At 42.3% G+C, this 27,316-nt stretch overlaps 2 protein-coding genes across 10 annotated transcripts in view; one reads left to right on the top strand and one right to left on the bottom strand.

Annotated features, from left to right (window-relative positions):
* The window catches only part of LOC116841752, a 440,348-nt gene that overhangs the window by 192,988 nt on the left and 220,044 nt on the right, over window positions 1-27,316 (bottom strand). The gene's annotated exons all lie outside the window — the stretch shown is intronic.
* The window catches only part of LOC116841741 (protein turtle), a 228,434-nt gene that overhangs the window by 178,380 nt on the left and 22,738 nt on the right, over window positions 1-27,316 (top strand). For 5 of the 9 annotated variants that reach the window (XM_032810054.1, XM_032810053.1, XM_032810056.1 and 2 more), the window contains 10 exons: window positions 3,171-3,446; window positions 15,102-15,389; window positions 15,582-15,991; window positions 16,427-16,695; window positions 17,032-17,204; window positions 17,549-17,617; window positions 19,795-19,875; window positions 23,996-24,181; window positions 25,286-25,513; window positions 26,043-26,136. In XM_032810054.1, the coding sequence (XP_032665945.1) occupies window positions 3,171-3,446; window positions 15,102-15,389; window positions 15,582-15,991; window positions 16,427-16,695; window positions 17,032-17,204; window positions 17,549-17,617; window positions 19,795-19,875; window positions 23,996-24,181; window positions 25,286-25,513; window positions 26,043-26,136 (2,074 nt within the window). The remainder of the gene's footprint in view (window positions 1-3,170; window positions 3,447-15,101; window positions 15,390-15,581; window positions 15,992-16,426; window positions 16,696-17,031; window positions 17,205-17,548; window positions 17,618-19,794; window positions 19,876-23,995; window positions 24,182-25,285; window positions 25,514-26,042; window positions 26,137-27,316) is intronic. The other 4 variants (XM_032810057.1, XM_032810058.1, XM_032810059.1 and 1 more) reach the window with 4 other exon arrangements.

Raw genomic sequence — 27,316 nt, 5'->3', positions numbered from 1 at the left:
GTACGAGGTGAGGCCACGTTATTCTTACTGCGGATAGCCTCATTAATATCACTTGGGACTTAAGGAGATTTTACGACTTCGACTAATGTAGTTTTATGACACTTGCGGGGAAGTTAACCGCGTGAGTTAAGGTCGCACTTGAACAGTCCCATGTAGCTTCGAGAAATTTGCACATTTTCGCAAGTTCATCAAGAAAAGTGTGCGCGCGCGCGGAATCTAATTTCGAAGTAACATATTGCTCGTGTTTCATCGTTTTTGCGGAAATTGATGATGCAAATATACATTTACGTTCGTTATCGCGCGAACTTCGGTTATCTTTTCTCGAGAAAGGTCTGAAATATTTATCAAACTTAACCGTGCTTATCTACACAGAAAAATATCATTCTATTGCTAAGAAAAGCGACTGTTTATCTTCCTCCTTTTAAGTACTACTTATCTTCAATAAGGAACTTATTTCTTTTTAATAAGAATCTTAAAATATATTCATCATCACAAAGTTTAAAAAATGTATTAATCGTGTGTTCAAAAGAAGATTATTCTATTCACAAGGATATTATAAAACCTTATGGACGTAAAATATGGTTCCGGTTCAATTCTATGCAGTAAACAAACGAATTTCTGCTTCGACTTAATATTTTTCATTGAAATACTAAATTTCAATAAAGAATATTAAGTTTAATGCTAGGATTCAGGATGTACTTTAAATAAATTGGATGCTTATGATGAAAACTTGTGATAAATTTTCGAATAAATAAATCTATGTGATATACTAATGTGATAATACTATGTGATAGACAAATACACTGAGAGAAAAATATCAAAGACTACAGAATATTCATTTGACGGATACTAATAACACATTTACTTGTAGTAACATACATATTCTTAAATTAAGAAAAAATTAATAAATATAAAGATAAATATTTTTCTAAAACATCGTCGCTCTTTTTATGGAAGCAACTGTTTATTTTATAAAAACAATAGAATTTAGATTTAAGTATCCACCGAATAAATATTTTTTATTTTTCAGACATTTCTTCTCTCAGTGTAACATTTACTTGAATGCAATATGTATTTTTCTGTATGTATGAACGCGCGCTACATAAAAAACTCCCACCAATAATTGTAAAAATCTACACGCGCCATACATTTAATCTAATCAGAAAGGTGTCCGAGGGGAGGGGTGGGGAGAAGAAGAACATACGTTCGCGTATCTCCATAGACTCATGAAATTCCGGAACGTTCTTCTTTCGCGCTTGGTTAAACATGGTCGAATACAGCACGCGAGAATATTCTCCTTTCTGCCGTCGCGTTCCTTTTCATCCCGGCCACGCTTTTCGTCGACGTGACTTCCTATCAGGAAAAGGAAAGCATGCGAGATCATAAAGGACGCCTCAAAAGAACGTCGCCGATTCTTCGACGCGATTCCACGCGAATTGTACATTCAGCAAACACCGTGCAACCAACCACGCCCCCCTTCCCCTCCTCTCCTCCGCATCCCATTCTTTAGCCCCAAGTTCGCGCGGGAAGAAGTTATGTTTCTCGCTTGCTCAGCGAGCGCGGTCTCGAACGTCTTCTTCGAGAGTTCCCTTCGTCGTCCCGGCGAAATCTCCCGAGAAAATTCGTCCCTGCTTACGGCGAGCAAAATGGAAAGGAGAATCGCAAAAAAGATCGTGTTACCGGACGGGAAATGGGATAGAGCGGCGGAAAAAAGGGCGAAGCAGGCGATAGAAGAAAGAGGGAAACTTATTGCCGCATTTTGCTCGGCTATAAACGACGGCGAAGGGCCGGAGGGAAGAGAAATATTTAGATAGCTCAGGAAGGATGTTCCGTTGTCCCCTTTTTCCCTCGTCACACCTCATCACCCCTTCCTCCTGGCCCTTCACTCTACCAGCCCACTCCGCTCATTCCCAATTTCTCCGTCGTCCTCTAAGCCTCCGGTCACAACAACAACGAGGACAACGATGATGGTGACGACGACGACGACGACGACGACGAAAGACCCGCAAACGACGTGAAAGGGAAAAATACTTGGAGCTTCAGAGAAAGCGTTTAAGGTCCCTTTATACCTCGCAGTCGGTTCCATCCGTCGCTTGCTCGCGTTAAAGACACAAACCGTCGCGTCGCTCTTTTTCGTTGTCAACTTCTTTCTCTTGTACTTGCATTTCCGCTTTTGCTTTTTCCGCGAAGCGTCATTCTCGAAATTAAAATTCCTCACCCTCGAATAGCGGCAATCGCGAGGCAGCGAGACCTCGGCGACGGTGGAGCAAGGACGACCTCCCGAATACACTGAGAATTCGTGCCGAAAGAGAAAACTCTCGCGGGCGAAGCTGCCGCGGAAGTACTTAATTGAGCTCTTTCCGCGCGATACCCGGACTTCTGCCGGGCGTTCTCGCGCGCGTACACGTCGATTACAATTTCTCCAACGGAATAATTCCGTCCTCTCGCGACAGGAACGCACGGTCCGGAGGGGAAATCCGTCGCGGGACCGTTTTCTTAACTACCACGACGTAGAATTTGCATTATTTCATTTGCTCGCTTCTCCGTACCTTCTCCTCGATCTTTTACTCTCCCCCTCGCTCGCGCGGAATCGTCGACCCCCTTCCGATACGGCCACTATGTGCCGCGTCCTAATACGAGAAAATGAACAACTATTTACGTTACCCGTGCGGTCAGGGTGGGCGGCGAAGAACCATTGTGATTTCTCCGGGATGGAAAGAGGATGAGCGGTCGCCCGGGGCGAGGGGTGATAAAAACCGCGGCGGAACTTCTCGGGTTTTCTAAACGTCCACGCTCGCTTCACGGGCTTGATTGTTCCCTCTGTAACGTCGTTTTCTCGCGACCATTTTCCGTCGTCGATGTGTCAGACGCATCTCCATCTTCACCTTCGATCGCGGCGAGAGAAATTTCAGCCCGGCCTGCGCGCTTTTCACCCCCTCGTCGGGAGAAACCGACGTCACCGGCTTGGAAAAATAACCCGGGACGAAGGTCGCGAAAGGGATAATCCCGTTCGCAAATACGAGTGGCGTACGCTCGATTAAGTCGGACGTGGAGATGCGGATGGCCGCCTCTCAGGGAGCTCTCCGTAGAGTTAAGATTGCGAGTATAACGCAACGCGATACAGTCGCGCCGGGTCGTATCTAATCGCCAACCGCATCCATTGTTCGCAGCGCCACCCAAATTCAGCATAACGCCGGATGATATGATATACGTGAATCTGGGCGATGCGATAATACTGAACTGCCAGGCTGAGGGCACTCCGTCGCCCGAGATCCTTTGGTATAAGGATGCGAATCCCGTTGAACCATCGTCGACCATCGGTATATTCAACGACGGCACCGAGCTGAGGATCTCGATGATTAAGAACGAGGACATTGGCGATTACACCTGCATCGCCAGGAACGGAGAGGGCCAGATCAGTCACACCGCGCGCGTCATCATCGCAGGTGAGTGCAGCGCGGCTTTCATTAGAATGTCAAGGGAATCCTGAAGCGCCGAAGCCGTAATTTCATCGGAAGTTGAGCAATAAATTATCCGTTCGGTCGGTCACCTCTTCTCTCCTTCTCTCTCTCTCTCTCTCTCTCTCTCTCTCTCTCTCTCTCTCTCTCTCTCTCTCGCCCGATGGAAAGGACGACCATGTTCGATAGCGGGTGGTCACGCGCGATCGCTGAACGTGAGATATGAAACTTTTTTAATATAAATTTCAGCGTCATTCAGAAACATTCACACGAGCACCGGCGAAGAGGTAGTCGATACGTAGAGAGAGAGAGAGAGAGGGTAGATTTTACAAGAGGATGCATATCCGAGGTTATAAGAGTCGTGCAAAGTTTTTGAATCGCTCGCGGTGTAAGAAATGAGTTTACGTGACATTGACGTGCATATATTTTCATAATTCTCCGCAATGTTCATTATTCTCAAATTGGTAATTTCGGCAGAATTCTTATACAAGTGTATATATCGCGTCATGTATGCCTTATCAAGAAGAAAAAGGATTGGTCGAATTATCATGACAATGACACAACTAAACACGGTTTGTTTGAAAGAAACGGAATTTCTAGTTTTTCAGAATTAAATTTGACTGACGTGAGAACCAAGAATTATGTTTTATCCAAACAAAACATTTATTTGTACTATTTTTAAGAACTGAATTCTGCCCTTAACTAAAGATTTTCTTTTCTTCAACTAAAATGCATTTAGTTGTATCACTGTCATATCATTCTCAAATTTTGTCACGCCATTTTTAATAACTAAATTCCGCCTTTAATCAGAAATTCTATTTCCTTCAGTCAAAACGCATCTGATTGTGTAATTCATACATTAATTCTACTAATCTTTTCTCTGTGCATTTAGGGTTACTTATATGATTTTTTACTTCATTCATATATATATATATATATATATGTGTGTGTGTGTGTGTGTGTGTGTGTGTAATTAAAAATCGCAGAAGTAACCTTAATTATAATAGTGAGCCATATATTAGGTAATGTATACTCTATCCACGATGTGTCTGTACTTCACACACATTTGCCCCCCTCACACTTTCCCCAGCTAAAAAATCTCAAAATTTCCTGTGTGATTTTGCTAATGTGAGCCACGAGTGGCGTACATTCCGCGGCCTCTCTCGCCGCAGCAAATAATATAACTCCCTTTTCCGTCGACCTCGGTTAATATCTCGCCAGGGGGCACGTTAGCGTGCGCTGTTAAGTATTACTGTCTGACAGGAACGCATTACCGACACTGCAGTGCGGCCGCCTAATCCACTTCGTCCGCGGCGTGACACGCGGCTGCGACAAAAACCGTCGTAACACAGCTTTCGTTTTAGAGCGCGTTAAACGAACGGATGATGTCACGTAGGGAGCGCCGCCGACGATTGGGATAATTAAGGCATTGTCCGTTCAACGGCGTTTACCCCAAGCACTCCCGAGACTGCCGGTTAACACGAAATGCCTGTCCCGTTTGATCCCGACAAGTGTCTCGATCGATCACAGCTATCTCTTTTATCTCGATTATCGTTTCATCGTTTGAGCGCGAGAGTATCGACTTAGAAAATGAAAAAAGGAGGGAAGAGGAATAGAGATATATCCACAGATATACGTCTGCAGACACTCATCTTGTCCTTGCAATTAAATGGCTGTTTCACATAATTGAGTTGGATACATAATTAAAATATAATTAAAGAATATTTCATAAAAGTTCCACCTTTAGCCAGCGAACGGGAAAAAAGTAAAAGTCGAGAGAGAGAGAGAGAGAGAGAGAGAAAGAGAGAGAGAGAGAGAGAGAGAGAGAGAGTGTGCCCCGTATAACGCAAGTAAACTAATTAAAGAAGAAAATACTTTGTACCAGCCATCCTTCTGCAGACCTACCCCCCGCGAAGCTAATAAGAAGACGCGTCTTTGTAGTCCCCCTTTCGCCGAACATAAACGTAAAGTCGGCTGATTAGTTTCTCGACAACGAGAAGGAAAGAAAGAGAGAGAGAGAGAGAGAGGAAGAAAGAGAAAGAGAGGAAGGAAGGAAGGAGATTCCGCGCGCACCTTTTTTCGAAACTAATTTAATATGAAAGTCGCGCGCGATAGCGAGCACGCTTTAATACACTTCCGAAAATTGCCTCGGCATGCTCGCGCGATTAATTATCCGCGATCAGTACCCAGAAGAGAATAACGCAAAATACGGCTGCCTGCCAGCCCGATAATTAATAAACAGCAAACTGCCGTGGTAATTATCGAACGCGTCGTTATCAGAAACAGATATCCCTTGGTAATCAGCGATCGGCCGCGAACACCGGTAATGCAATTCCAATAACCTGGACGCCAGAAAATATCTTAAAGCGGGCGCGGTTAACTCGGCCGGTTTTGTTGTTTATCGATCCGCGAGTATAAGCCGTCCCCTCCTGTCTCTCCTCCGCCCCCATACTCATTCTCTCTCTTCTCGTTCTCTCTACTCTTTACTCCCCTTTTCTGATTTCGCTCGCCGGGCAATCGGAAGCAAATTTTCACGAGCAGAGGTAAGCCCGTCGTCCATCACGACTATGCGATACGTTCGATAAATTCAGTACACTCCGACTGGAAGAGGAATAACAAACGGTCCGTTTACGAGCGATTTCGCAAAAGTTGCCGGACCCGCGAGTCCGCGTCCGACCCCGAAAGTGCGAGATCTGAGAAAGATCGTCGCGCGCTGCGAGAGTTTAATGTCGCTCTTAATTCCGCGGAATCGTCGAAGCGATCGTAAAGCTGACCGATACAGCGCGCGTTCGTGACTCGCCCGACCGTTTCAACGAACGTGGAGCCGAGGTCTTCGCTTTTAATAAGCTAATGCGCGCGAGCATGATGGAGTAATTAAAGGTTTACGCGTGCGTCTTATTATCTCTAGTTTAATTAACTCGGGGCCCTGTTTGCCGCGCCATTCTTGGCGGGCGCGCGCACGTCGTGTTCTTAATATCCGTTACGAAGGGAGCGTTCTCTCTACGCGCGCGGTATGATTTATAATTCAGCCGAAAAGAGTTCGCACGGTAATCTTGACACGGAACTATTAAGTCGTTATCTGTAACTGTTTGGATGACATTCTTGCGAAAAAACAGCTCGTGTGCTTTGCGTCGTGTAACAAAGCGTGTCATCGTGATAAACTTGTTTTCAAAGTTCCGCCTTATACATGCGATGGGAAATATAAATATGAATATGATTCCACCTCGCTATCTCTTTCTGCGATTTCATCGGTAATTACTGCTTTTCCAATAATAGATATCAAAACAAGAGATAGATAGATAGATAGATAGAGAGAGAGAGAGAGAGAGAGAGAGAGAGAGAGAGAGAGAGAAAGAAAGAAAAAGATTGTACGCGATATCGCGCACGAACAGGTGTGTACCATTCTAAGCCATCGTCCCGCGAGCGCAGCTCGCAAAAAGATAAGGGAACTCCCAATCTCGCCCACGTCATATAACCGTTTTAGCGTCCATTTCCGTCGAACGGAAACGTTTTCTCGTGATCGAGGACGCAGTATGCCGATGCATCCATAAAGCGCAGGGACGGCGCTCCGTGTAGGACGCGCGCGGCGCGTAGCATCTCTCCCCGGTTAGTCCCGTAAATTTTTTACGAGCCGATACATTTACTCATATCGATACCCTCGGCGCGATAAAACTCGCGTTAGGCAAAGTGGTTACAGCGGGGTTCCGGCAGCCTCGCTCGTTCCGCCGACCAATTAAGGCTATTCTCGTGGAGGGTTCCGGCGGGGGAAAGAAGGGGGTTAAAAGGCGATTTGTCTTGTTTTTCCGGAGCCAACAGCCACTTTCCGCCCCCGGACCGCCTTCTTGTTCCATTTCGCTTTCACGTTCCCCCTTACCTTCTCTCCCCCCTCTGCCACCATCTCGTCGCCTCGCTTCTGCCCCCACAACCACTGCAAATTTGTAAGCCGCGGCGGCGGCAAGCCACGACCGGGACATCCGTCTTCATCATCGTATTGTCTTACCGTCTCTCTCCCCTCTTGTTTTCACGCCTGCTTATACGAGACCCGGCCGCGAGATGGTTATTTAATGGATTGAGAAATAGCGGAGGGGGACGTCGCCCGGCCGAGACAACGGCGGGATCGTGAAATTCGCGAGTACTCGACGAATAAAATTGGGTGAACGCCGCTAATGATGACCATTATCGCCGTTATTACGAGAAGCGCCGGATTTAGAAGACTAGCGGATTAGCGCGGACACCTTGTACAGCGAAATTCTATTTTTCATACACGCCATTTCTTACAACGAGCGTACTTCACTACCAACCTGGGTGCCAACGGCGAAATATGTAAAACTATTGTTGTACAAAATACTGAGATTTCTATGACAAGACACTGCACGGCTATTTCTACCTTCCGTGTCGTAAATAAGAAATAACAAAACGTGCGTATTTTGCACGGTGCACACACATACATGCGCGCGCGTAACGGTTTATTCTGACGCGCAAAAACGCGGGAGGCAAAGCGTTTAAAGAACGGTAGGAAATGCTGAAAAGTAAACACACCGGCGAGGATAATTCCATTTCCAGAATTTAGCCGCGTCTCGGGTTGCCCCATTTGCTGAACTACAGTCCTTCGCGCTGCTCATGGTACCGCGCGTATTTACAATGTGGAACGTGATGCAGCGCGACGCGCTGCGCTGTCATGGGTGTGCACTTGGCATAAGAGCCCACGCGCCGTTCTGAATTTCATTGCCCCGGTTTGTCAAGATTTTCGTCCGGTTGGCAAACGCCAGAATTTGTCACCGTGACACTTTTCGCATCGAGAATGCGGCGGGTATAAATGTGACAGCGCGGTCGGCGGTGTAGCTCTTCGCGGCTTGATAATCACTTTATAAAAGCGTTTCTCGGGCTCCTCTCTTTCCCTCCCTCCCTCGGTCGCTTCAAAGCTCTTGAATATTTCCGTGAGTGAAAGCACAACGATAAAACACAAGGGAGCAACATCGAGCGCCGCTCGTCAGAGGGCTGCACGTACCTCCGTATAATTATCGATCTCTGCGCATTGGTGGAAATTGCTGCCGCGAGTTGGTAAAAACAACGTCGTTAACGATCGTGCAACTTTATGGCGAGTCTCACATACATATCTTTCTCTCTCGCGCGCGCGCTCCCGCATGTTTCCATAGGCGACTCGGAATTCCATTGGCCTCATTCGCCGGGAACTTTGAGAACTTCCTTTACCCCTTGTAAAGCATCCTTCTGAGCGCTTTTGCGCTCGTGACGTAACATATATCATCGCTGGCGCGGATAATTAAAATGTATTCTCTGTTGGTCGACGACACGTTGGCTGCAACCGCACGGAGGTGAAAAACAAGCGTCGTTCACGACACCGTATATTCATTTGGCGTCATAAATACCCGGACATTTACTAGATCGAGAGTTATTGGACATTTTCGACCAGACATTTGTTTCTATATACACAGAAAGATGCAGACTGCAAGTGAACGTTACTTACTTTCAAATATTTCATCAGTTTATACACCCGTAGATCAACCAAAACAGTTCGTCACAAGCATCAAATTTATTCAAGATATATTCTGAATTTTAATAATTTTAGTATTTTAATCAAGAATATTAAATTGAAACAATTTGGTTCACTTATTTTACATAGAGTCGAGCCAACTTTTCTTTACACAATAGTTTCATAAATAATATTCTTTAAAAAAGAACAAATTCTCCTTTTGAGCGCATAGTAATAAGCTTTTTTCAAATTTATGATGAATATATCTTATGATTATTGTCAAGGAAATATTCTTTATTGAAGATAATCATTATTTAAAAGAAGGAAACCAATTATTTTTCTTAACGATAGAATAAGATTTTCCATGTGTATGCATTCTTTATAACTGTTTATTATCCGAAGGACTGAAAATGTGTCAAAACAATTCATGATAGTTTGATAGTTTGAAGGTTTATTGTATCACTTTCCTGCTGATTATTCGTAACGCATCAGCGGATAAAATGTTACCTCACGCGAACTAAACCTCAGGCTATCGCTGTTACGTATCGTTTCTGCTTCTTCGGATAATCAACAATCATGATGAATGTGTATGTAGAATGTCGAACGGATGGTCGAAAGAAAAAAGTGTTTAGCAACTCTCAATAGTAAACGTTCGAGCATTCGTACATCGAGTGTAGCACGAGCAAAATAATACGAAAAGACTGGTTACACATGCGTACAGAGTAAGGTGATATGTAAACGCGAGAAAATCGAACACCACCGGACGTAAAGTACGTCCGGTTTGATTGGTATCGCATAAAATCCTTTTCTGCGCGTACTCGGATTTAGATACGGCGCGCGCGAACGCGGAAGATTGCGAGGAAATACGTTCTTCCCTTTTTAGCTTTCTCTTTTTTTTACGGGCAACAAGTTCTCATTCCCGAGCTTCGTGCGTTTATCAAGATCGTAGATTCAAATTTATTCGCGTCGCAGCGTCGTGCTGACTGCAACCTGCACCGCCGGCGCGCATTGTAGCACATCTTCGGGGGTGCAACTGGGTGCAATATATTCAGACATCGGGCTGAGCTTAGTATATCGTTGCCCTGCTTTCCACGAGATCCCCGTCCGCGCGCGATATGCGATATTTCTTGCGACGCGATGCCGTCGTCGGGCCTTTCTTGACTGGTGCATTTGCCACCATTTGCCAGTCGGCCGTGTTACCCGAGAGCGGAACTTTTTCTCTCGGACACACATACTCTTTTTCTCTCTTTCCTTCTCTCGCACCTCGTATCGCTCTACCAAAAAGCCATTTCGCGTTCCACCTCGAATATCATTGTATTACATGTTACTGTTGATATACGCGAGAACAACAAATACCGCAACAATCTACCAACTGTTTAATCGCTCAAACGTCTGTCAATAGATTTGCAACGTCGGAGCGTCGCGCTGCATTCGTTTGCGTGTATAAATGTACACATTGTTTGCGCGACACCTAAGCTCTGTTTATCTTGCCAACGAACAATCTCGAATCCGAGCGCATATATCGATTTGGAATATCACATCCGAAATTAAAATGCAAGAGCACAGAGTTCAAGGCGCACAGAGGTTCAAGGCGTTAGTTTGTCGAATCGCGGAGTATTCTCTGCCGTAAAAGATACGTAAATACTAACATAAATGTATCTTTCGAACTCGACGTTGTCAGTCGAAAATTAAATTGTATATTAAGCTCGCAAATATTGTCAAATTTGTAGGCCAGTAAGAAATCTCAAGATATATAGTTCTTGTACGAACTTATTATGATACTTATTATGATACTTTAATATCGTAAATCGTAGCTTATTGTCATTTTCTTTACGCAAAAACTTAAGGAAGGACTCGTTTAACCGAGTCGAAATTTTGGTTCTACATCGACCCTGCAAATTCAATCTTGAAGAACTTGAAGAGTTGAACTTGAAAAGTCAATGAAGAATCCACAGCTGTTGACTCACCTTAATGCTGCAGATGATTGCCGTTTTCTTCATGTTATAGAAGCTCGAAGAAGCACTCTATAAGAATTATTTTAAGCTTTTTATTTATTTTCAATTTATTTTAACTATTTTTTTATTATTTATACAGAAAATTATTCAATTTTTTAGCTATCACAACTAAATAATTTTTACTATGAAAGCAAGAAAATTTGCTCCTGTATTTAATATTTTTAGTTGTCCATATATTAGCAAATCTTTTTTTTCCGTGTAATATTCGATTATCTCAATACATTTTAGTAAAATTTCATCTTAAGACTGCGGACCGTTCGGAACAGCCACGACTCGTCGATAAAGATTCACCTCGATATTTTTTAACAAAATAAGTCTAGAAATATACGATGCAATCCGAATGTCGCTTCGTCGCTGTTCCCTTCTTACTTGATACATCACACTCCGCGGAGAAAATGCCAGAAAAATGAAGCGTCCGAACGCATCAAATGCATAAAATCAACGCTAGTTCACTGCCATGTGTTAGTTCATCATATATTAGTTGGCAAATATATACGCGCGATTCGCAATTGATAAACTGTGGCTATATTTAAACAAAATTTATACAGCTAAGCAAATGTTAAATTATTTAATAAAGATTAATATGTGGGCAAATAGGTAAAAGAACAAGACACTCTCTAATCTCATCTAATTTTTCCCTTTTTTCCCTTTCTTTTTTTCTTTTCTTCTTTTCTTCTTTCTCTCTTTCTGCTTTTTTTGGAAATTTTGATGAGATTTATAGCTTTTAAAAGAGCCGATATGCAGCTGTAAAGACAAAAACAGTTAACAGTTATGTGTCTAATAATGCTGTGCTCCAATAGAGATTTAAACTTGAATTCGGTATAATAATGATATACTTGTGATAAACACAAGTGAAAAAAAAACATTGTTGCCAGATGCAAACGAAACAAGAATCGCGATTCAAAGAGCATTATTAAACTGAAAAATCAGCACTTGAGAAATACATACTATTTTAAAACCAGTACTCATCGCTAATGTAATTTACAAGCTCTGCTTGAGAACATAATTAATTACAGTTTTGCATTTATGAAACGTTAATCGATTATTTGGATCAATAGTTCTTGCACGAAATAATAGATTACACAAAATAACAAATACAGATATAGATTAACGATTAATCGGAGTTCAATTGAACTATAAATTATATGGCGAATGATGATAAACTATGAGTATCAGCCTAAATTTCGACTCAGATATCTTTTTATTGTCGATAAGTTTGTCAAAGATCGTTAAAAAAATAATAAATGATTTGACACATCTTGAAAATGTATGATGTATCGTTGACCGCACCTCGTCGTCCTGTGTCCTAACTTCTCGATCTAGACTCCTGGCTGCTCCGTTGTGGCACTGACACTGACACTCGCGTAGAGACGATTCAATTGAAGATACACGTGTTAAATAACGCGATGCCAACGAGAGACTAATTATCTCAAAAGAGCGGACGCGAATAGTTTAATATTATCAAAGAAGAACAATAGATAACACACCAGCATACGTTAACCCGTAGTAGGCGTATCACTCGCCAGCTCGGAACTGAATGGAAACATCCGGAAGAGTCCGCGAGACACAAAGATAAAGACCGTCTCGAATGTTTCGAATGTTTTGATTGTGTATCGCTCGGCGCTCGTTGACGAGCGATAGTTAGTGATGGGAGAAGGATGAGTTTACATTTTTTGTCAATTGTACTTTCGCTCATCGCGTACTTTCGTTATTGTAACCGAGAGCGTTACACTTTATTTTAATCAATATATTATAAATGCTTTTAAGAAAAATGTCGAGAAACAAAAAAGCGTCTGCAAATAAAAATCTGAATTATTAAATAATTTAACATCTGCTTAGCTGTATAAATTTCGTTCAAATGTTTTGTCAATTGCCAATCCCGCGTGTATATTTGCCAACTAACACATGGCAGTGAACTAGCGTTGATTTTATGTATTTAATGCGTTCGGACGCTTCATTTTTTTGGCATTTTCTCCGCGGAGCATGATATATCAGATAAAAAACGGGGAACAGCGACGAAGCAACATTCGGATTGCATCGTGTATATCTAGATTTGTCATTTTGTTAAAAAATATCGAGGTAAACGTCGGATCTTTATCGTCGAGTCGTGGCTGTTCCGAACGGTCCGCAATCTTAAGATGAAATTTTACTAAAATATATTGAGATAATCAAATATTAAATAATCAAAAAATAGTTAAAATTAATTGAAAATAAATAAAAAGCTTGAACATTCAATAATTCTTATATGAGTGCTTCTTTGAGTTTCTATAACATGAAGAAAACGGCAATCATCTGTAAAAGAAACTGACGCAATAGAAACGCATAAAGCGAAATACAAATTTTTATTTATCCAGCGCCGTCACATGTTTAATGCACTGAGAAAAAAATGCTTGAAAATTTTTCTTCTGTGAAATAAAATTTATTTGCACAGTTTCATCTTTTCCATAGAAATAAACTTTATATCATAGAAATTTAATTTCAGAAATAAAGTTTATTTCAAAGAAATAAATTTTATTTTAAATAAACTTTATATCCCGCAAATAAATTTTTAAGTACTTCTTTTCAATATGTACCGGATAACATAAAAAGCTTTAAAAGATAATATTGGTACTTTTGAAACTTATAGCAGCTTCTGAATTTCGACTCGAGCGTATCTTATTTTATGTGACGAACACGACAAACCTCCTGCATGTAAATATTGAGAAAAAAATTCTTGAAAATTTATTTGCGGGATATAGAGTTTATTTGTGTAAAATAGAGTTTATTTTTGTAAAATAAAATTTATTTTTGTGAAGCAAACTTTTACCCCATACACACACAAAAATAAATGTTCTAGTATTTTTCTTTCAATATATACAGGATGTTTGACAATTATTGATACATCTGTTGTGTGTAGATAGCACTTCTCAAATTGTATACAAAATTCCTTTATTATTTCGCAACCACATAAAATTTTTAGTTATTAATCAAAGAGGATTAGTCAATGTGTGTGTGTGTGTGATCACGTGTGTGTGATTTTTAGTTATTAATCAAAGAGGATTAGTCAATGTGTGTGTGTATGTGATCACGCGCGATATGGTAGATGAGAGTTGTAATGGAGACGTCTGCCGTTGTTTGCTTGTATATTAGCTCAAACCGAACAAAAGAGTTCTCTACCATTTGGTAAATGACCAGATAAATTTTTAGTTATTGATTAAAAAAGATTAGTGCACGATGGTGCGCGTCGTTCAATCGTACAATCGACAGTTTTTCATCGTGAAACCCAGTATCGTTAATTCCTCGACAATTCTGCATACACATATGCTCGATCCCGTCGTGATCCAAGCCATCTTCGCGACGAAACGTACGGTAAAGAAGGTTTCGATAAGCTCTCCCGAAGAATAACGATAGATCGGATTGTGGAAAATGCTGCGGAATCACGCGAAGCGAAAAGCAGAGAGAGAGAGAGAGAGATCGGTCTTTTGTATGACGAAGAATCGATCTTCCGTTATACTACGTCGAGATATTCACTTCCGAAGCGACGGGCAAAGCCGCAAGTTTTGAAATTCTTCAGGCGTGAATGCACGACTACGATTATGGGCGTGGACGACGACGTTGGATATCGATGAAGATATAATGCACCCTGTTGAGCGTGGACCCTATCCTCTCTCGTAAACCCGCAGGCAGAAGTCGCGGAAGCGAAAGGCAAATTCGAGACTACCCGCACTTTCGACCGAGAACGTATCTTTTTGCCTATCTGTCATGGCTCTTCACCGACAAGCAACGCGAGAGAGAGATGTTATCGGGAATCGATGGAGATGCTGCAACATTCTGTTTCCCCCCTGCCACTTACACCCTATCCCCATACGATAGCGAGTTAGATACACCCGAGCCTGTCGTTCCGTCCGAGCTATCGGCTATTTTTGACACTTCCGCCGGTGACAGCCAGGCAACCGATATCAGCGGTGAATCGTCGTCGCGTGGATTCCGTGAACACAATAATGCAATAGATACTACAACTACGGGGTTAACATCGGTCGCGCTAGATTCGTCGATTATGACGAATCAATACTTAGCCGTTTTGACATTTCTTCAGTCCCCGATGGGAGAAGAAACTGAAAGGTAGCGCGAGACAGAAATGATATTATTGATCCACAGGTGGAGCCGTTATTATGGTGCCGCCGACGAATCAAACGAAGCTGGAAGGCGAGAAGGTGCAGTTCTCGTGTGAGGCGAAGGCCCTTCCGGGTAACGTGACGGTGCGCTGGTTTCGCGAGGGTGCCCCTGTCACGGAAGTTTCGGCCCTGGACACCAGGGTGTCCATCAAGATGGACGGCAGCCTGGTCATCAACCCTGTCAGCGCCGATGACTCCGGTCAATATCTGTGCGAAGTCACGAACGGCATTGGCGATCCTCAAAGTGCCAGCGCTTATCTGAACGTCGAATGTAAGATATATTTCAGGAGAGAGATTATTGCTAAATAATTGCAAGCAAAATTTCCGAGCGTTAATACAGCAAAAATATTTGATGGCGCAAATTTTCCTTTTTCTAAATCCTTTTTCCCGACATCGAGGCGATGGTCGGCTTGAGTCCAAGGGATTAACATGTCCCGACACATGTGATCTCATGATGTTTCAGATCCGGCGAAGGTTACGTTCACTCCCACCATCCAGTACCTGCCGTTCCGTCTGGCCGGTGTGGTCCAGTGTTACATAAAAGCCAACCCACCCCTGCAATACGTAACCTGGACCAAGGACAAGCGCCTACTCGAGCCTTATCAGACGAAGGACATCGTTATCATGAACAACGGCTCCCTGCTCTTTACACGGGTCAATGAGAATCACCAAGGCAGATATACCTGCACGCCTTATAATGCCCAGGGCACGCAGGGCAGTTCGGGTCCGATGGAGGTCCTCGTGCGGAATCCGCCTGTCTTCACCCTCGAGCCAGAACCAATGTACACGCGAAAGGTGGGCGAAACGGTCGAGATGCACTGCGACGCACAGGAGGCTGAGGGAACGCAGAAACCGACGATACAATGGCATCGGGTAAAGTTGCCGACGAAATATCCGCTTCAAACTCATTCCTGATGAAGCTCTTTCGTATCATCTTTCTGTCTGATTTATGTTTCTCTTTTTTTTTCTTAATTATAGTTTTTAATTGTGTAAAAAATATGCCTTTCTATTATTATTTCACCATCAAATATCCTGTTATCCTTTCCTAATCTTTTCCCAAGTATTCTCATTTATTATTTTATTATTATTACCTTTATTGAGTATATATAAAGAAATTATCAAAATGAACTACAAGTACGGTTTAAAAAAAGTACACTTGTGAATCAACACAAAAGTCTGAAAGACGCCGGAAACGACGGTTGTCAAACCTCTTTCGGACTTCCCTGTTATTCGAGTCGTGGTTTCCGCATTACACTTTCCGCGAGCTGTCCCGTGGCATTTTGTAAAACGTTCCCGAAACTACCTCAGAGGGAGGGACCCATCCAACGCAATCGCGCGAAGACCATTGGCGGCAATCTAACTATAGAGGGCCTTCGACGCACGGACTTCGGACTGTATCATTGCGTCGCCTCCAACGAAGTCGCCACAATCTCGTCCTCGACGCAGCTGATTGTCGAGGGCACGCAACCCCATGCTCCTTACAACGTGACAGGCACTGCCACGCAATTCTCGGTAACACTAAACTGGTTACCAGGCTATTCCGGCGGTCCTGATTACAAGCAAGATTATACTATCTGGTGGGTACACGGGACAGGTTGATTGGTATTATCACTTAAAGGTCCATCCATTCACGCGCAGGATAATCGATCAAATAAGAAATGAAATTACGTGTCTCGTCAAAATAATTTTATTCTCACGACTTACTAATTCTAGTAAATCAGCTTATAATTCTCATGCCTGTTTAAGTAGTATGTTCATAATTCTTTTTTTGCTAAACTTGCGAATTTACATTTGGATAAATTCGAACGTATCAAAAGAATGACGATTAGAATCTTCAACTTGAAGTGTTCATTATGGTTCGGTTAGATTTTTTTCATACGATCACGCTTTGTTTTTCGCGTTACGCCGTCCAGGCACAGGGAATCAGGAACTTCGGAATGGAAGACAATCCCCGTGACTCCGTCGGGCAGCACAACGGTGATGATTAACAGACTCACGCCTAGCACGCTCTACGAGTTCCGGGTAGTCGGGAAGAACGCTCTGGGCGAGGGATTGCTGAGCGAAGTCATCACAGTTAGGACTCGTGGTAATAGAAACTACATTATACCCGAATTTTTTGGTCATTGAAGTTCTCTCAGTAAATTCACGTGTGAGCAGTAGAAGGCGGACTCCTAATGAGCAGCTGTTTTGTAGCAAACGCCATTGATTAACCTCGTATGTGCGATTAATAACTACTAATAGATAATAACTACTGATTATACAATCTAATCTAGAAACTTGCTATAAATCCAATCTGTACATCTATTATAATACTACGAATCCAACCACAATTACGGCTGGCGAATCCATTTACCGACTAACACAAACTAATCTCTACTCTGTGTGCAAACTGTTCTTTCACTATCCATCTACCTCGCTGCGCTCCGCAAGACGTTGCCCCGATTCATTCGGCGACCCCCTCCTCGAGTGCTGGCCAAGCCGCAGCTACGGATCAAAGTGGTAAGAGTCAAACGACAAAATTAACGCTATTACGTCGCGACCTTGATACTAAGATAATGCGAGACGAGTATTGCGATTATGTAAAGACGACAAAGTCTGAGAAACAGTTTAAAAACGTGACGCACGAGCCGTCGACACTATTACCTACCGCCAATTTAAACGCATGATGTATCCGTGCCGCGGCGTATGGCGCCGGATGCCTCCAAGATGTTAAAATCGACGATCCTCAATCGTTATTTTAAATCCGCAAGCTAGCGGATCAGCTCTGAATATCTCGGAATATCCGCGAGTCGCGCGGCTCACTTCGCGAGCTGAGAATGGCGTCTCGATGACTGTCGACGGGAAATTCATGCGTGGGAATATCGTCTGCCGCGCGACCGTCTGCGATCCTCTCATCGGGGTATCGATCCGCGAGTCGAAAAGTCGCGCGACTTCCTCCTCGGTTAAAACCGTAGAGGAGGAAGGAGGAGAGCGGGCAGCCGCGGCAGAAAGGGTGAGAAGGAGGCAACAGGATAAGGAAAGGGGAGTATGCGGATACGGAATGAGGCAAGGAAACCGAGAAAAATAGACGGAGAAGGAACGGAGAATTCCGTGGCGACTTATCGTATCGGAAAACCCATCGAGCCGTTCATTCTGCTTCCGCTTTTATTTCCTTCCCTCAAATCCACCGGTTCATTGCCTTCCATTTGTACACACTGTACCTCGAGCATCCTCCGATACCGGCGTCTAGGGATTTCTATCTGGTTACCCTTCAAGCGTTTCTCCCGTGTCTCTCTCCATCCACCTCGGTTCTGCTCCTTTTTTTCTGCTTTCTCTCTTTCTCTCTCGCTGTGTCGCTTTTTAGCTTCTTACACTTTTACCTACGCCCGCATCGTCATCGATTTCGCTCGTTAGTTCGCGTCGACAAAGGGCCGGCTTCAACAATGCTGGTTAACCGCAGTTAACTAAATTTTCTTTCTCTACATGCCTCCCTCTATACAGACGTATAGACACATACAAGCGAGACAAGTATACAAGTATAGACGTATACAAGCGAGAACATACTTGAGCGCAATGTTTGCGGAGGGTCCTTTTTTCAGGAGGTAACTTCCGAAAGTCAATTCATTGTCGTGTCATTCTTCTTTCACGAACATTCGATTAAACATATCTTTTTTTACTAATTTCGTCTGAGTCTTGAATTACAGTTTAATTGAAGTTTGAGAGAAATTAACTTGCCAGTAGGCGCGTGTGAATTTGACTAACGTTAGTAGGCGCGTCCCATTTGATTATGTCATTTTGATTATGTTATGTATCAGCACATTTATTATAACAAATTAGCAACTAATAGAAAATATTTTAGTAATTTAGAATGTCGTAACAATGAATGAAAAAAACTTTACTAATTATATATTTTATTAATAATATTTCTTTTCGTTTCCTCGCTTCTTTATTTTTTTCACTTCTTTTTTTGAATTTATTTTATCTCCATTAGATGAATATAAATTTATTGACAGAATATATGAGTAACGTAACAAAAATTATACGCATGTTAAAAATCTATACATACAAAGATCTTTAATATTATAATTCCGACGGATGTTGTATGTTCGTATAAAAGTACACATGTTCACGTTCGAATTTCAGTTCGTACAGAAATAAGTAAGTTCTACTTCTTTATACTATGTAAAGAAAGACAAAACAAATTTACGTAAGACAAAAAAAATTTATGTAAAAGACAAAATTGTTAACAAATTGGCATGTATAATTAAAAAACGGACAAGTACAACAAAATGATCGGGACGCGTCGACTCTACGGGATAAAATTTTATTGTCTAAGCAACGCAAAATTCCTCAAAACTCGCCGAGTCTGCTTTGACAAGTTCGTTCGGAAATCGATCGATCTCTAATTCTGAGTACCACGCGAACTATGCTAGAAAGAGATCTAGAAAGAAGTATCTAGGTTGGAGTTAATTGACATTGATGAAACCGACCCCAACATGATTAGCACGAAGTTTAACGGTATGTTCGCCTGAATTTCAGTCGTGGGAATCTAGAGATCTGCAGCGCAGTGCTCACACTCCGTAGACATTTTTTTATATCTATGAGAGAGACAAGTGTGACTGCCATTAACCTCATCTCGACTCGATCTTTATTCCTTTTAATTTTTATTTGATTTTTTCTGCTATTTTTCATTTCAGACATCCTTGATTATAGCACACTCATATTACCGACCGATTCCACAGGAAACCCCGTGTTTCCAACCATCATACGACCGAAAGGTACACATTTTTTGTCTTTTTCTTTTTCAAGCTTACATTACACACGTAAGAAAAGGGTAATCCGTGCGAATGAGACGTATTTCGTTTCTCCGCATCGACGACGATATTACGAAACGACCGTCGGGTTCCGTAGACGCTCGAAAGCGTCGTTCACCGTCACTTTCATACCGCCCACGCATCTCTCTCTGCTGCATGCATTTAGCGCGTAATGTTCCACGGTGTATTAACATTAGGTGCCCGACGTGCACTGTGACATCGTACGAGCGCGCGTCTATCTTATCGCACGCCTCGTTACGAATTTTTCGCACCGCGAAAAAGGACGAGAGAGAAAGAGAGAGAGAGAGAGAGAGAGAGAGAGAGAGAGAGAGAGAAGGAGAGATCGAAAAGCCGCCTTTCTCTCGCATTTCGCGCGCCACAAGATTAATCGCCATTACGTACTATAGTGGACACGAAAACGAGTGTCGTGGGATCTGACAGGACAATGAGAACGAATACGCGCTCGCAGTATTCGGCATACAACGATGCGAGAACGATACGCGGGCGAAAATAAAACCGAAATCCTCTTAGCCGACGTACCGTAGGGAGCCAGACGGCGGGCATTCCACGAGGGAAAGCAGGAAATAACGTCATACATTTTGCACGTAGCAGACGGTTCCGAACAATCTACTTCGCGCCGGAGCCCGCAGGGCCGAGCACAGGCTAAGAAAGTTGCAGTCGCGCCGATTTTTCTCTACCCCCGCCGACCCCGGATCATGTTTAGATCGTCACACCGAACAGGGAGAGAGAGCTGAGGGTGGCATGACTCGATAAAAATAAAATTCCGACGAGGAGCTTTGACGTGTACGCAATGATTTCGGCGCGAAACCATACGTCACGTTGGCCGCTCGTATTTTCCCGACAGTTTTAATATCGACCCATTTCTCTCTTTCTCTCTCTCATGGCGCATTGCCGGTATTTTTATAAATATAATCCTCGACTACGGGCACGTATTCCTCTGCAGGAATAACGCGGGCGTTACGCGCAAAAAATAATAATGAAATCCTCTTTATCGCCGGCAGAGGCGAGAAAAAGCGCCCGGTAATGGGCGGTCAGCAGGACAGGGCGAGATGGGGTTGGAGAGGGAAAGAGGATAACTTCATATATTTTATCAAGCGAATACTCGAAACAATGCAAAACGTTAATATCGCAATCTCGCGGCCAAATCAAGCCACCTATTCGCCCGGCTGCGATTCTCTCACACGCGCGCACGCGAATAACGCGACACTGGGGAGGACTATCACAGGAGAAAAAGAGAAAGAGGAAAAAGAGAAAATCTCGTTTAACTGTCTAAAAATTGCAACGACAAATTTCACTGCGCGCTCAAATAACGACTGCGGAGTTTTGGGTCACTTTGTTTCTTCTTCATTAAACTTGTTAGCGCGTCCGAATTGCGTTCCACTCACACACAACGTGCAAACGTCCCGCATAAAATCTGCCGTATTTCCTTTGATCCCGAAAACGATCTTGCAGGTTTCACGGCGCGCTGATCAATTTGAATGGCTCTCAATAAGAACCGCTTCGTTCGGAGTAGCAACGCGACAGTAAATTCTGCGGACTTTGATGAGCTTCGCCGGTGTTTTAGGTCCGTGTAGTTGTCACTTGAAACTTATCTCGTGTAAGACACTCAGATCGAAATTTGAAGTTAGGTCCAAAATGTTCAGTTGAATTGTGCAACACGTATAATACATTATATCTGTGACTGCGATTCAACTGAAATATTCTACTCTAATTCTGAACTGAAATCTGAGTATTTCTCTTGAAAGTAACGACTACTAATACAGGCCTGAGGTCCGTATTAACAGCTACCACTTGGAGCTTGTCTTGTGTGATACACTTGAATGTTTATTCAGAGTTTACTTCGAATGTTCAAAAAGAGTCATTTTATATGTATTTATTTGATTGTCAATGTTATATAGGTGTGATAATATACCCTATAAAAACTGATGTGTTAAATTTAACAATTTCATGTGTCCCAAATCATCCACTCTCATTTATATATAAATTTAACACAAATGTGTTAAAAAGTAACACGCATAATATAGAAAAAATTAACACAAGCATTAAAACTTGAATACCGTTAGGAATCACAGGTTGTGTTAAATTGACATATTTAATATCTCAGACATAGACTGTCAATTTAACATTTTCATTTCATCTAAATCATAGATTAATACTTCTCTCAAATATTAAAATAACGTTTTATTTTAGTTAATTTAACATTATACATATGTATAATGGACAGAGTGGATGATTTGGAATACATGAAATGTTAAATTTAACACATCAGTTTTTACAGTGTACAAACTATTATTTGAGATTTTAGTTTTTCAATCCCGATTAAGTTTCTACTTTATTCCGTGTCTATTTACCAAAAAATCCTTTTGTACATGGAGAAAATATTGTAACAAAAATATTGCAACAAAATTTTCCTTAAATTATATGTATTATAATGCCACATATGTGGCGTTATATTATAATTATACGATTCAACTGAAGTACTTTTTATATAGAATTCTAAACTCGAATCTAAGTGTCTCATCTGTGAGAGCAGTTTCAAGTAATTATCATTAATACAGACTTCAAACACGCGCGTAAAAATCACCGTCCACGCGATCACTCATATCAGAGTGCCGTTTGATTGTAAGCGAAGAAATTTACCGGTCCGTTTGTCTGTAATCAACAAAGCAAACAATCGTGAAATAGTTTTTATGTCCGCCCGATCGCAATTCGCAACAACGAGGCAATTTCCGTCAATTTCGTAAATTCTGCCGAGATATTTCCCAGAATAGCGTCCATTAAATTGATGAGAGAGAGAACGGGCGTATTTGCTTTGTCGGAATAAACCAGCAGCACAGATTGGGCGAATCAGAATATGACGGAAAACAAAATACGGGAGCCCGAATCAAACGTTCGCACCTACCCATGCGAACTAACGGCTGTACGAACAGCCGTTTCCTTGCTTGTTTTCCTACTTTTTTTTTGTTTCCCTATTCTCTCTAGAAATATGTATTTCGAAACGTCGTGACGTCGCTACCGAGGAGAAATATCATCGGCTCGGACGTCGACAAGGTTAACGTGTGTATGCGCCGGAAGCAATTAGACCGTAATGTTATACACATTATGTATGTAAGAAATGATGAAAGAAGCTGACCTCATGCCTTTAGCTAGTCCGGTTAAGAAGTTGCACCAATAGCCGTTTCATTGCTATCTACTGCCTAATTCAGCGAATAACCGTGTAAAATATGTGCGACTATATTTAGATTCAGTAATAAAAATTCGCAAGTCGTTTACCTCTCGCTCGAATTAAATAATCGTACAAATAATGCTCGACGTGTTGTTGTTTCGAGCGAATATATCGATTTATTTTGCTATATCGTACAGATATCGCATAAATTAAAGAAGGGGGAAAAAGAGAAGCACGAGTTAACATAACCTGATGCGCATGAATATATTTAAAATAATTTCTACCCAAAAAAAAAACTTACGATCCGTCGCGTTATCAATGGCGATGTGTTTGCGCGAATCCAACCGACGCAAAAGAATTTTTTTCATAAGTGACATATCGCAGTCGTCCCAGATACGCGATGATGAAAAAAGTCAGACGTACAACTCGATGACGCGATATAGCGATGGGTTTGATAGATGTGAAAATGTCGCTGCGGTCGGAACGGTGCTAACGTTTCCATCAAAAAAAGCTTTCCGCTGGCGTTGCAACTCGGTGCGTCACCGGAATTATTTCGGAGTTACGACAGCGATATTTATTCGCCGGCGCCAAAAAGATTTCTCCTACGTCGATTTTTATTTATTTTTTTTTGCTTCGCGTGCACGGCGCACAACGCGTATGCACATATGAGAGGGAGAATTTTATCATTATCTCTGTGCGCAATAAAATATATACACGTAATAAAACGACGTGACCGCTTCATCGACAGAAACAACTGATCAATCGCGCCGCGGTATAAAGCAGATCGAAACAATGCGAAACTGCACGAAACCGCGACCGGAATGAAAAATAGAGTGAACACTTTCGTGCGTGTTATCACCGGCGACCGCCACTCACCAGCACAATTTGCATCGCCAGGACCAAAGCCAGGTACACCCCGGAACCTCACGGTGACGGAAATCAGCAACGGTTTCCTGATAACCTGGCAACCTCCTTTGAACCGTAGTCATCTTATTCAATACTACACTATCAAGTACAAGACGGACGGACCTTGGAAAACGCTCAACAAGGGCCAAATACGACCCGAGGAGACCAGTTATTTAGGTGAGAAAGACACGCACTCTTGCCCCGTTACTCTGCCGTTTATTCTTTAACACTAGAATCTCCGATGAAACTATTTTGACTCCTTTAAGATCTTCTTCTTGTCATTATTTCTCTTGACTTAGAAGAACAAAATCTTTTGCGACTTTTGCTTATTTTTAAAGTAGAACACACTGGAAAAATAAGGAGAGATCGATAATATTTCGATGAATTATTTTATGATTTACCTTGAGTGTCCAAAGAGAGTCATTTTGTATATATTTATTTAATTGTCAATGTTATATAGGGGTAACATATAAATTATTACTTGAGAGTTTAGTTTTTCAATTCTGATTAAGTTTCTATTTTATTCCGCATCTATTTATCAAAAAATTCTTTTGTACATGGAGAAAATATTATAGCAAAAGTATTGCAACAAAATTTTTATAATCTTGGATCATATATAATTATGATCGAAATTACTATATATTTCTTCAAAAATTACGTTCCTTCGACTTTCACTACAAAATCATTTTTATTACTGGAATGTTTTTTATGTATATTAGGGTCGATCGTTAAATTTACAATTTCTACAATAAGTCATGCCACAATTTCAATATAGCCCAGCCTTACAAAAGGTATTATAAAAGGAAATATAATTTTAACGTAATTTTTACTATAATATCTTCTCCGCGTAATTATAAAGATATACAAGTAATAATTATAATGCTTCTTATTGTAGGAAATGATAAATATTTGGAAAATTTTTGAAAATTGTTATAATTTGTTCACAATGTATAAAATACCTATATTTGGCGAATTATGTTCTTAGCATGTTTAGACGTTATCATTGATACAAGTAATGAGGAACAGAGAGAGTTTGAAAATATTAGAATCGCGCAAGAAGTCAAAATGACTCTTTCGGGGTTATCGGGCATTCTAGTGTTAATCGCACGGCACAATTATTTTGCGTAAGAGTTCTCTCACTAGTTCTTACTAGCGTCGGACAGAGGTGTCCAACACCACCGAGTTCCACTTCCACTCACAGACCAATGCTACTTATCGATCCGATTGTTTTTGAGAGTCACAGCTTTCATGCGATTTCCCGTTTAACGTGAACACCCACAGTGAAGAACCTGGTCGGTGGTAGGACCTACTATTTCCAAGTGTTCGCCAACTCGGCTACAAATTATGGCGCGAGCGACCAGGTGAAGTTCCCCGTGCCGGCTCGCGTTAAACACAAAGCGATCACCGCGGGCGTCGTAGGCGGTATCCTCTTCTTCCTCGTCGCCATCATCCTCAGCATATGCGCGGTGAAGATCTGCAATAAGCGGAAGAGACGAAAACAGGAGAAAGGTATGGACGCCCCGTGGCGTTATCGTCGTATCGTACACCGTCTTGTCCGCATCTCGCCTGCACCTGTGCTCCTAGTTGTGTCGTCTCTGCATTAACTCGCGTAAGAAAGGCAGTTATGCCACGGCGAAGATAACGAAGACGTACGATCGCATGTTCTCGTTTTTAAAATGCACATGGATCTAAACGCGTACGATTTCACGATCGTACCGATTTGTCTAATTGCGCGAATTGCAACTCGCGTTTCACGTTTTCTCAAAACAGAATCTACAAATAGGTAGATCGGTACTGTATCAATCGCCGTGTCATTATGTGCTGACCGTGATGAAGAATACGCTGTATTGGTCCGTTCTGGGCCCGCTTATCATTTAACTTCAATTCTAAAGGCTCTCTCCAGCATTGACCGATCGTGACTTACACTTAGCGCCCAGAACTGATCAAAGAGATGACTACGATCTGGTAACGCAGGCGCTGGGCATGCACCTGTGAACCTGAACACATTCGTGGTTAACATAGTTATGTAACATTGTAGAACTGCTTTCAGCGTATAACATGGTGGCCTGCCGGGTCACCGACGCCAGGAACGGCGCAGGGCAGGGGTCCCAGGGAACAGTGCCTTTGAAAAAGTGAGTGTCTATATCCCGAAATACCACTAACCCCCTCAGGTCCCACAGAGTCTTGACTCACGATACTTTGGAGCACCCCCGTCGAGGCGCCCAAAGGCTCCGATCAGATGACAAAAGTAGACGGTGGAAGTCGCAACAGCACCGATCGGATCAAAATCCGAGCAAAGACAACCAGAGACCCGCGAACTAATCTTTCCAAAATTATTCAGCTATCTTTATCAGCTGCCCAAGTTTTTGAAAGAAATTCTTCCTTTTACCCACAACAAGCCAAGACTCGTCACGATGACATCTTTCAAGCGTGTGATTCGATATATCGTCGGTAATCTCACGACGCTCGCTGAATGTCCATAGTCAGCTGACGATAGTACACGAGACTGCGCCAGACTGACCTAACAAAGCGTCCGACCGCCCTCTCGCTGATGAAGAGGTCTCTAACTCGATTGAGATAGAGCAGGTCGTGCAAGCGTCGTAGATCGCCGATGATTGCGTATCGTCAAAACACGTCACGGTGCAGATGCGACTTCAAAGAAACATATATATCACTTAGGCTTAGCCAGAGTTAGCGAATAAGTCCACTCCACCCCCTATTACGAGCAATAGGCGACCGAAGCACCGCAAGCATTTACGAAATCTCTCACGAAGTAATTCTAGCCAACAGATATTCGAACATTGATCTGATATTACATATACATCTATATTCAGGATGTTAAAAAAAAGGAGTGTTTCGAATATTCGACGGCCCGTGGAGAGAAGGGAGGGGTGCTCGCTAAACGGAATAAAAAACGAGAAAAACAACCAACAATAATTATTTACTACGGAAGCGACTCTATTCGCGGACCTACGTCCAAGCCTGAGCGTTTTTTATTTGGTTTGGTATTACGAGCCTTCAAATATTATAACGACCTTCTTCTAACGTCCTGCATATATTGCCTCGGGATATGTATCGGGATTTACATATACTTCGTATCGCTCTTACGTCAACGACTCTTGTAACTGTGATTTTCTGATCCGTATCTCCAATAGTAGCTTCTCTTTACGAGAGATCATACGAACATCTCACAAAGCTAACAATGTCGCCCGATTATTTTGCAAATTTACAATCGTGAGTAACGATAACGTGCCGTTGTCGTACTAGCGACGCGCTCACAAAGCTATATATATATATATATATATATATATA

Source organism: Odontomachus brunneus, unplaced genomic scaffold (genome assembly GCF_010583005.1).
Source record: "Odontomachus brunneus isolate Ranch 3 - 2012 unplaced genomic scaffold, Obru_v1 Obru_scaffold_018, whole genome shotgun sequence".
Taxonomy (NCBI): domain Eukaryota; kingdom Metazoa; phylum Arthropoda; class Insecta; order Hymenoptera; family Formicidae; genus Odontomachus; species Odontomachus brunneus.
The sequence above is the reverse complement of the archived record's forward strand: the minus strand, read 5'-3'. Positions and strand labels throughout refer to the sequence as shown.